The 11,902-nt window shown below is 34.6% G+C and overlaps 1 protein-coding gene across 1 annotated transcript; it reads left to right on the top strand.

The window, feature by feature from the left end:
- The first annotated feature begins 1,210 nt into the window (after positions 1–1,210).
- On the top strand, positions 1,211–10,123 carry LOC112519649 (protein LNK2). Its single transcript, XM_025127866.1, has 9 exons — positions 1,211–1,511; positions 4,028–4,310; positions 4,452–4,581; positions 5,144–5,390; positions 5,511–5,603; positions 7,475–8,140; positions 8,337–8,494; positions 8,825–9,110; positions 9,903–10,123. The coding sequence occupies exons 1-8, from the start codon at positions 1,488–1,490 to the stop codon at positions 9,096–9,098; spliced, it is 1,875 nt and encodes a 624-aa protein (XP_024983634.1). The 5' UTR covers positions 1,211–1,487; the 3' UTR covers positions 9,099–9,110; positions 9,903–10,123.
- The last annotated feature ends 1,779 nt before the right edge of the window (positions 10,124–11,902 follow it).

The raw sequence follows: 11,902 nt of genomic DNA, 5'->3' as shown, positions 1-11,902 counted from the left end.
GGAGTTGAATGCAAACATTTAAGAAAAAAATATAAATTGACAAAAAAAAAAAATAGTAGTGGATATTGAGAGAATGAAGGAGAAAAAAGAAAAACGAGGAGGCTTTAGAAGAGGCCACCTCAGACATTAGTTAAAAAAACCTCTAAAATCCCAACAAAATTAAAAAGAATTGCATATTCGGATTAATCGTCTCGAAATAAACTTGGAAAAAAAAATGTAACCATTAAAAAAGGACATGTTGAAGTTTGGTGATGCTACATAAAAAATTATAACAAAAAAAACTTTAAAATCTCAAAAAAAGTCAAAAGAAATACATACACACATTAGTTTTCTCAAAGTATACTTGAAAAAGATAATCATTACAAAAACATGTTGAAGTTTGTTGATGCTACATCATGGTTGGTAGTACTTTCAAGATTCCATCATCAGATCATTAATCGAACCATTGTTGCCATGAAAACTCAAAAAATGTTGTCAAGAACAAACACTTTGTTTCATTGAAAAAACTTAGGACAATTATATAAGAGAAAAGTAAAAAAAAACAAAATTCTAAAATCTCAACAAAAATAAAAAGGAATGCATACCTGAATTAGTCTTCCCAAAATAAACTTGAAAATATATTTGTTGAAAAGTAACAATTTATGAAAATGAAAAACAAATCAAGTGATGGAGATGAAGAAAAATAGATTAAATGATGAACAATTCATAAAGAAGAGTTAGGAAAAATGAAAGTATTATATTAAATGCAAACATAAATGAATAATCAATATTTATAAAAATTAAAAAAAAAATTAAAGAAAAATGAATAAAAAAAAAGATAAATAACTTTCTAACATTTAGAAAAAGTAAAGTCATCAACCTTGATTATTCAACTATATTTTCGGTTGTCATCTAAACTCCCGAAAGCTTCTTTGGGAGCATGAGAAATAAATGATTATTTTAAATGGGTAGACAATAAAGGTGGCCACTTGGTATGGGGTAGGCCATTAGTGAAAATCGACCCGCAAGAAGACTCCCCCCACATAACCTGCCACCCAAATGCAAATCAAAAGGTGAAGATCACAACCTAAAAATGGGAAATTTCAAAATTATACGATCCAATCCTCCAATTACAACCCTCATTTTGATCCATGCTTTTCTTCACCACATATTCTAGATACACCATAAACTCCACCTCACACTTTGTTCGTCCTTTCTCAGCTAATTTCCACCTCTCATTCTGCTAACCTGTCTGTGACCCACTTCTCTCTTTCCTCATTTTCTCTCTCTAACCCTTCTGCTAAGCCCTGCAAGAACTGAAAATTGCATCTTGGTTGTTATAGCTTCTGGGTGTTGTAATCAGTTTTGAATGTTTTACTGATGTTCAGATAAAAGTTCTGTTCAAATTTGCTGATAATCGGCGATGTGCGGGTTAAGAAGTGAGTGCTGCTACTTGGTTGTCGGATTATTGAGCTTGGAAGGTGAATTGTTTGGCAAAAACTACAGCGATGTTTGATTGGGACGACGAACAGGTATGCAGAAATTCCTTCATTTGCTGATTCAGTTGCAATTTAGCCAATTTTGATGTCAAATTTCATGGATCTATTCTTCAGAATATGAATTTTTACTTTTTGCGTTAGAATCATTGCCCATGTTCTGCTATTAAGCCTTATTTTTTCTCTTTTAATCATGTTCATGTGAACGATGCTACTTGTAAATAGTAGTTGATGTTTTTTCCTTTCCTATCATCTAAATTGTGTGTGTGGATCTTATATTCTCTTAAGGGGTACTAGAGACTAGAATTGATCACTAGAATTTCTATAGAGTGGACACCATTTCTATAGAATGATTTAGTTAAGCAGAAATCCTAATTCTCCTAGAAATACTAGAATCCTAAATCCCCTTTTATCTTGGTGAATAATTTGGTATTTTATATATATATATATATATATATATGTATGTATATATATATAATATATATATATATATATCTATATTTATATGGTCAAAACAAAGAAACATCAAAACAAGGAAACAAGAAAACGGTTAAAACACGTGCAGATCACATGTGATTTTATATCGTTACAGTAAAGGTCAACGCAAGGGTTAGCGGCCCACCTGGCCCGTGATTTCAGGTTGCGGCTAAAGTAGCGTGAATCACATGTAATTTTACACTTGATTTTCAAATAAGTTTCCAATAATGCCCTTGTCTTTCCACTAAAATCTCCCTTTGACCCTGCAAAGAGATGATGACCTAGGAAGTATCACTGTCAATGCATCCACCCTTACCTGAAAATATAGTTTCTGCAGTAATTTTGGCTATGTTTCGCAAACTAGCTGAGAAGTTAGTTGTTGGCTGAAAAGCCAATTGTTAGCTCAAAAGCTAGCTGTTGGCTCATAAATTAGTCATGTTTGATAAAAACTAGTCTATATATCTATATCAAAGGAGAAACCAAATAGAATGACTTGGCACTATGAGATTTGAATATTCCTCAAATCTTGAAATGTGGTTAAATTTGCTTAATCCCACATTGGTGGGAAGAAAGAAAGTAGAAGGAATGAAATGTGTATATATATGAAAAGAGGAGTTGATTTTTTTGTTGCAAGTCATGATGTTGGCTCAAATGAGTCAACCTTTTCATTTGCAATTGCTATTATGAGATTTCAGTATTTCTTAAATCTTGAAATGTGGTTAAGTTTGCTTATTCCATATAAAAAGATGACTTTGAAATATTGAGATGGCATCTTGAGAGTGATGTATTTTAAAAATCTTGCGTTGTAGTTGGTTTTTGGAAATCTCACATTGATGAACAAATGATACATTGATAGAGTATGATAAGTATATATAAAATAAGCATGTGATGCTTTCAAAAATTAAAAGAGCAATATAACTATGTAAGCCATTGTTTGGCCTCTAATTTTGGAGTGATAGTTTTTTTATTACAAAATAACAACAGTCAGAGGTGGCATTATAAAATTTGAGTATTCTCAAAGTCTTGAATTATAGTATTGTTTAGTTTTCTTACATTGGTAAGAAAATAATATATTGAGAAAACAAAGTTGAGTATTTCTTAAATCTTGAAATGTGGTTAAGTTTGCTGATTCCATATAAAAAGTTGACTTTAAAATATTGAGATGACATTTTGAAAGTGCTGTATTTTAAAATCTTGCATTGTGGTTGTTTTTTGGGAACCCCACATTGATGAAAAATTGATACATTGATAGAGTATGATAATTATATATAAAAATAAGCATGTTATTCTTTTGAAAATTAAAAGAGCAATATAACTATGTAATTCATTGTTTGGCTTCTAATTTTGGAGTGATAGTTTTTTTATTATTATAAAGGAACAACAATCAGAGTTAAGGTCATTACAAAATTCGAGTATCCTCAAAGTCTTGAATTATATAGTGTTATTTAGTTTTCCTACATTGGTAAGAATATAATATACTGAGTTATGCATTTCTTAAATCTTGAAATGTGGTTTAAGTATGCTTATCCCGTATAAAAGATGACTTTAGAATATTGAGATAACATCTTGAGAGTGATGTATATAAATTTTTTGCATTGTGGTTGGTTTTTGAAAATCCCACGTTGATGAAAAATTGATACATTAATAGAGTGTGATAAGTACGAAAATTAAAAGAGTCATATAACTATGTAAGCCATTGTTTGGACATTAATTTTGGAGTAATAGTTTTTCTTATTATAAGGAACAACAATAAGAGTTGATGTGGCATTATAAAATTTGAGAAATGTAAAATGACCTAAAAGGACATCTTGAAAATTAATTGGAAAATGGGGCATAATTGAAAAAAAGGAATAAAGCCCAAGAGCTTATTGAAACGCTATTTGAAATAGCTTTTTGAAAAGCTAGCTTATGGCTAATCGAAGGGGCCTTTTTCAATAATCTCAAAAAAAAAAAAACTAGCTTATGGTTGCCAAACGTGGCCTTCAACTTTGCATTGTTTGAAAATTTGTGTATATGCAGATGAAGCCTTATGGTTAACTTATAAATCACCACATGACAGTCACAAATATTTTCAGCTTGCGAATGTCATATGGGACGAGGCAGGTGAAAATGAAGATCACATTGTGCCATATCCAGATGAAACTTATGAGAAACCTTCAGGGCCTTATGGGGAGCACAGTAAGGTGTCAGACCAGGATGCTGCTAATGTGACTGAAAAGACACTTGTTTCTATAACTGATTCGCGAGTAAGAAGCAATATACATTATAACACACATGGAACAGTTTCCACTGATGGATTTGGCTCACTGCCTGATTTATCTCCATCGAATGCTACAAAATTGGACCTGGAACACACGGGTATTATATATGAATGTAGCTTAAAGTTCCGATCCTGATTCTTCAAGAGTTGCTAACTTGATACACGTCACACATACATATGTATGTTGTGCATTTATAGTTGGTAGATTTTGGGTTCTAAAATGTTCTGATTTCCAACAGATGGAAAAGCTCAAGTAGATGACGGTGCTCAAGTTTTTGACAATCAGCCTGAGGACAAAGAAGCGAATAATTTTGTTGATTACCGCTGGGCCCATGTGGGGAGCTTCGATGATCTAGATAGAATATTAAGGTAATGTACTAATTGTTGTGGAATGACTTCCTCGGATCTATTCTTTCTGGTATTTCTAGAAGCACTCATTTGTGAACTTTTCACCATAATTTATTCAATGGAAAACTTCATAAGGAGATTACTAGGAAGAATGCAAGGAAAGAAGGTAACTATAGTTAGTTTACCATGCTCATTTTACTGTGCAGGGAGTTCAATAGAATAGATGTACATTTTGTCGCAAAATTTTAAGATACTTGACATGGGCTTAATTTTTCGAATATTGGGAAGTTTTGCATGGGATTTACTGTGTTGGTTTGGTTTGGTTGTTTTTTAAGCTTTTACGTTACCTTTTGCACTCTTCAATAAAGTCACATGACAAGAACACATTTTTTCTTCTTGATATACTTAATTACTTTAGCTTTGTTGGTAACGATGGATGCTAAGATCAACTCAAATATTGTAATCAAGATTTTGTGTATAGTAAACTTGTAGTCAGTTCATTGATAGCTGATTAGTACTGTGCTTATATTTTATCCTTAAGTTATTCATCTGACCCAATATCCTCACAAGTGATGTTTTGCAGCAACGATGACCTGGTGTACGGAGATGCAAACATTAGTAATTCAGAGGCGTTGTGGTCATCTCCTAAAGATGTTATTGGTTATCCAGAGAAATCTGAACTCTTGTCGATCGACTCCCCGAATTTGCGGTTAGGGGATTTAAAAAGTGATAGCCATGGAAAAACTAATGATCACTTATGTCATTCAACCACAAGTTTGGCGAACTTGGAGTACGGTGGAGGCAAAAATGAAAATTTGCCAAAGGAAAAGGTAATTATTGTATAAATTTAATGTTTTCGTTTAGTTTGGATAAAATCCTAAGCATGTTCATTCTTTTTATGCACATGAGCTACATATGGAGAGGTATCACAGATTTCTCAGTTTTCACAGTCAGCTTCAGAAATTGTCGGAAGAACCCCAACCCTTGTTTGTTCGATTCGTGATGTCAATGTTGCAATACCAGATAAAATTGCAACCGACAAGGTAATTCTAATCCCAGAATTTAATGGAACTCGCTGTTGGTTGCTGCTTCTGAGATAAGTCCATGGTTCTAAAAGGCGTGCCATGACTTGCTATGGTGGGAGGTGCGTCTCCGATGCCACATTAACCCCCGTGGCGGCTGTGTACCGCATGGTGCGTGCCATTGCATGTTATGGAGCAAGTTTTTTATAACACTTTTATTTGACCTTTTGATTTTTACTTTTTTTTCTTCTTAAAGTTTGCCTTATTTTTTTTTTACTTTGTTACGAGCCTTTTGATATAACAATTTCTGTAAGCTTTACATATATGTTACCAATATATATTTTTTCTTGTTTTTATATGAAATTAAATTTTTCAATATCATTGAGTAATAGTAGAAAACATATATTATGTATAATATATATATATATATATATTATACATATATAATCATATATACAGGGGAGGTTCAAATGAGAACAAGGTCAAAATACAAGAACACCAATAAACATCATGAAAAACTGTAACAATATGGATGCCAAACTAAAGAGATAAAATGCTCGTTTTTTGGTATAATTTGTTTGGCTCCAGTTTTTGTTGTATTCCGCCAATTTTCGATTAAAAAATTGGTTTTCTTTTGTTTTAACAAAAAACCACACTTTTAATCACATCCGCTACATCATCTCATCTTACGGTTGATATCTATTCTCATATTTTCACCCTATTCTCGTTTGAACCTGCACCTATATATACATATATATAATTATATATTACTAAACCCCCAAAAGCACCAGGTGCCTTCATCTGCTTTACTTTCCATTTCAATAAGAAGTGAAAGGCAAATTGGCCAAAAACCTTACCACTTGAATTGTAAGTGAAACAGACAATATGGCAGGGTCATCCAACTTTAGTTTAATCAAAGGAAATCTCAAACAATCAACAAATCATCAAAACCTTACTAGTTAATGAATCTTGCAAGTTGTAAACCATAGATAACCATTAATGATACCCCGTTAACCACAATATGCATCAACAACTTTATAAGAAGCAGAAACTTCTTGACAATGGCTTTTCAGCACCAGCAACAGCAGTGAAGAGTTTATGATTTCCTAAGAGAAACAGCAGAGATCAACTAACCCCGTCATCTAACACCTGCAAAAATAGGCTGAGAACTTTCTTTAGTAACCTTCGGTGTGTTTCTTCTGTGATTTTTTTCATGTAGTTCTCTTAAAGGTTTGGTAAACATATGCCCTACTACATTGCGAGGGAAGAATTTACTAGTTGCTACTGTGGGACAGTTGTCACTTTATAGCTGTTCGCTTGTTGACTTGTTGGAGTCCAACATTGGCTAGACTTGGACACTTTATCTTCAATATATGTTGGAACCCCTCTTGTTTGCTCGAGGGGTCTTTGGAGAGTAATCTAATGGGGTTCCACTTACATGCACATGGTATATAGAGCTAAGGTCTACCATTGGGACATCTTTGCCCATTCAACCTTCGTTAGAGGGGGCGTGTTTTGAGTCCCAACTTGGCTAGACGTGGATCATTTCTCCTCTGTTGGAACCTCCCTTCTCTCCTCAAGGGCTCTTTTTGGGGAGTAATCTAATGGGGTTCCACATATTCTCACATGGTATAAGAGCCAAACTCTACCACTTCAACCTTTGTTGGAGGAGTCCCATATCGGTTAGACTTGGGACCATTTATCCTCATTATATGTTAGAATCTATCTTTTCTCCTCAAGGTCTCTTTTGGAGAGTAATCTAACAGGGTTCCACATATTCTCAAACCACTGAAGTTACCAAACTACCCATGACTACTCCATGATTTTGTATTATTTTATACCCTTTAGAATCCACATGTTAGAGCTGACAATATTTCTTTTCATTTCCTTAGCATGTACAGATGGGTGAGCAAAGCCAAAAAATGGAAGGCCAAAAGAGTGAAACTAGACAACCCCAAACGTCTTGTGTTCCCTGGTTTTCTCTTGGCAATCAAGGTAAAGAATTTGAAGGACATTATAGACAACATATCAAATATTCTTCTTCGAAGGCAAGAACTCAACAAACTGAGTCTTCTACGTACAAGCAGTGCATGCATCCACTTCCACATTCCTTTGGTTACAAATTGAGGGAAAACCAGCATTCATCGTTGCCTTCATTGCCACAATTTCATTCTGGTGAAGAATATCAACAGGTACCATCTGGGAGCTCATATATTTCAGACAGAACTCCAAAGACAGCATTGATGCCTACGAGCATGATGACACCTCAGGAAAAAGTCGAAAAACTAAGGAGGCGCCAGCAAATGCGGGCATTGCTTGCTGTCCGTAAGCAACAGCAGCAATTTAGACACCAAGTCTCCTGTAACGGTTATTCAAATCTTGGGAAATATTTACACGAAAGCCAAATGCAGTTTACAAGAGGAGGTAACGTGGAAATCGATGGAAATCTGAGCACTCTCATGTCTCTTGATGGTAGTTCACCTCTTGAACAGAGTGATTCAGATGAAACTACATTGGAATATACCATATTACATCAACTTCAAAATGTAATCTCAAAGGTAATATAAAATATCATATTCATAGGAAATATTATTTTCCTGCTATTTAGGATAGAGGGTAGGTTTGCATACATCTTCTCCCCCCCCCCCCCAAAAAAAARAAAAARAAAAAAAWACCCTGCCTTCTTTGATTTAGGAAGAGTCTTTCATGCCATGGCTCTTGATCTTTCGAGGCTCATGAAGAGTGTTCTTGCAGTTGGATATTGAAATAAGGCTTTGTATCAGAGATAGCTTGTTTCGCTTGGCTCAAAGTGCTTCGCGGAGGCAATATGACGGTGACACAGTCGATGCCAACAGAAGAAGCAGAGATGAAGCTAGTGTTATCGTGGAAGAAAGATTAACTAGTACAAAAAGGTTAGTAACCATACTGCTTTCTTTCTATCAGTGATGGTTTCATGAGACCAGCTTAAGGCTCTTGGATGAGTTTTTCTTAATCTCGTCGAACCTTCAGAGGAACATTTATCTAATATAATTTAAAATCAAAGTTGTATTAATTTGGAAGTTGGAGAGTGAGTATTCCATTTGGATAAGTTTTACTTGGACACTAGATATGGAACATATGCAGTATTTTCATTGCACTTCCGCTAGTCATCTTATATGTTCTTTTCATGAAACCCTTTATAAAGTGATTCGATATACCTAGAAGATCTAGCTTTCTGACTGCCATTCATCCGTATATGACAGCTCAGCAAGAACCGCGGATGGAGAGACAAAAACAAACCCCATAGACCGTGCTGTGGCTTATATGCTTTTTCATACATCACCTGGGGAATTTCTGCATTCACCATCGAGTCCTAAACAAACAACCACCACTTCAACAAACCTTCCAACGGGATTTCTTAGTGAGAACTATGAAGATGATCAACTTTCTTGTTTATTTGAGCAAAGAAACAAAGAAACAGCCGGTGGCAGTGGAGATGAGATTGAAGCATCTTCACGAGGGGCACCATTTCTTTGAAGCTATGCAACGGTAATACCTTCATTATGCCTTCTCCAGTTTCATGAGCTTCTAACATGTGTAACGAATCAATCATTGGTTATATATATATATATATATATATATATATATATATATATATATAACCAATGATTGATTCGTTACACCAACTTGGCCTTTTATTAAAATGCATCAAAATGCAACGAAGTTTGCTTTAGTTCCTATTTAATGTAATAAAGAATTATTTTCTCAATCAATGTAAGAAAGATTCATTTATTTTCTCTTTAATATAAAAAGTTTCAAAATTCTCAATTTTTTACTCATTTTGCTGCCCTCCCCTCACCGGGCCCAAGGGGAGGTAAATCAGCGCATGCATTAGCAGAACGTCACTCATATGGATTACACCCACACCTCTACTGCTAGGACAGATCCACATGGACTAGTCTGTTGATCTTGTAACATTTGATGACGTGGATGTCAAGTTTATCTACCACTTTGCCATAACCTTTTCTAATACGGGCATCCACGTCATCAGATGTTACAAAATTAACTGCTTACCAACCAAAATGGGTATAAATTAGGAAATTTGAAACTTTGTTATATTGATTGATAAAAAATAATTCTTTGTTACACTAAATAGGAACTAAACAAAAATTTGTTGCATTTTCCCGATTTACAACTATCATTCTTGTAAAAATGCAAAATAACATTATCTTTTTCAAGATTTTGAGTTATTTTGGACAATTAGCAAAAATATTAATGGAAAAACAACCGTTGTACTGTCACTTACATTTTCACAAACAAAATGGTTTTCTTATTAAGCAGAAAGCCAAGTACATTGCTTTGGATTCACCGCGGATGATCTTGTTTCTCTGTAAGCTGATTAAATCCTTTCGAACACGGTTTTTGGAATCGTGGAAGCCTTCACCTCAAAGGAGACATCATATAGATCAGAAACTATAGGGAATGGCAGTCAATGGTCTTAGATACTTTGTATAATCTTTAAATTACTTAATTTCGACAATGAGGTTGAGTTTCTGTTTACACTATCATCTCCTCTGCCCAATGTTGGTTAAGTTATAACATAGATCATACACAATATTTTCGTGATTACCAAAGGGCCTTTGGCCTAGCGGTATCGTAGCCTTTGGCCTTCTAGGAGGTTAGGGCTTCAAACCTCACCATAGGTGAGGAGGGTGTATGAGTTTATTTGTTGCATTTGCCGTATATAAATATTATATATTTCAAAAAAAAAATATTTTCGTGATTACTGAATATTGGCTACATATGTGATCTTGAATGCTACTCCTGAAATATCTGCATAGATTTCAGAACCATATAAACCGATAAGACCTTGGATTTGCTATCCAGTAGTTCAAGTCCCTAGGGGTCAATGGAGATTTGCCTAGCTAATAGCTTCACGGTTCGAATACAAGAAGGAATAAAAAACTCCGTTTTTGCCACGAGGTTCAAATGCGGTGACTCCTGTCCAGGCTATCGTAAAAGGGGTGGTCTTTCTGGAATCGCTTGCATAGCGGGCTGGATATTCAGGTTAATAAAGAAAATAAAAAACAACTCCATTTGAGTTCCTTGGACATTTGTTCAAAACCACCATTAATGGTGGTTGATACAGCATGTTTTGAGCCCTGAAAACCGCAATACAAGTTTCATCAATTGATGTAGAACTCGATGCTAACAAGCAATACGAGATTAATAGACAAAGTACGGTTAAAAATTACATCAAATTCCTGACCAAAATATTTAACGTGAACTTCAAACTCTAACCATATTTATTACTAAAAATTCTCACCGTTTTTGTAATTAATCTAAAAGTTTGATCAAATGTACGAACCATTTGAATTTCTAGATAAAGTCAGAACTAAAGAGCCATTTATCAAACATTTACCCGGTAAGGGCTTACCGGTAAAATCTAACACCATTATGTACTTACCGGGTAAAAATTTAGTCCACCAAAACAACATCTTATGCAACAATTTACCCGGTAAGTGCTTACCCGGGTAAGAGTCGTCGCTCTCACTTACCGGGTAAAACTCTTGGTCCTTGTCTCGCTCTTACCGTGTAAGATTCTTGGTCCTTACTATATTGATCCGGTGAGGTAATGTTACTTGATAAGCACTTACCCAGGTAAACATTTAGTAAACGACCCCTAAGTATGATTTGTAGTCAAAGTATATAGTTTCCTCGTTCAATACAAAGTCAAATTTTAATACCTTTTATGTTTTAAAGGGTAGGTTACACTTTTCGTTTCAATAATTTGTTAAAAGTTGTGATTTTCGTCTATATGATTTTGTAATTCATTGCTATTTTCGTACTTATGAGTTTCAATTTATTGTTGTTCTCATTCATGTGCTTTACAATTTTTTACTGTTTTGATCCCTTATATTTAAAAATAGGAATAAGTTAGGCATGAGAATGGATCCCGACCCATCCTGGAACCCGATCCACCCGCCTTGATCGGGGACGGGGATTCCCCGCTAAATCGGGGATGGGGACGGGGATCCCCGTTTGTCTCAAACCGGGGATGGAGAAGGGGAAATGTATCGTACTCCCTGCCCCGCCCCACATACCCGTTATATATATTAATTAATAAATTATATATATCTATATCGGGGCTGGTTCAAATACTAACCAAGATTATCGTGTTAACTTTGTTAACCGATCTTGGTCGTTGATTTGAACATCCAACGGTTGTCATTTATTGAGACTAAAAATTTAATTATTTAATTACCATATTAATAAAAAATTAGGTTCACAATGGTTCAGAGGGTATAATTGTAAAAAGTGAATGATCTTAACGTATCATA

Source organism: Cynara cardunculus (genome assembly GCF_001531365.2).
Source record: "Cynara cardunculus var. scolymus isolate 2C chromosome LG 10, CcrdV1, whole genome shotgun sequence".
NCBI lineage: Eukaryota > Viridiplantae > Streptophyta > Magnoliopsida > Asterales > Asteraceae > Cynara > Cynara cardunculus.
The sequence above is the reverse complement of the archived record's forward strand: the minus strand, read 5'-3'. Positions and strand labels throughout refer to the sequence as shown.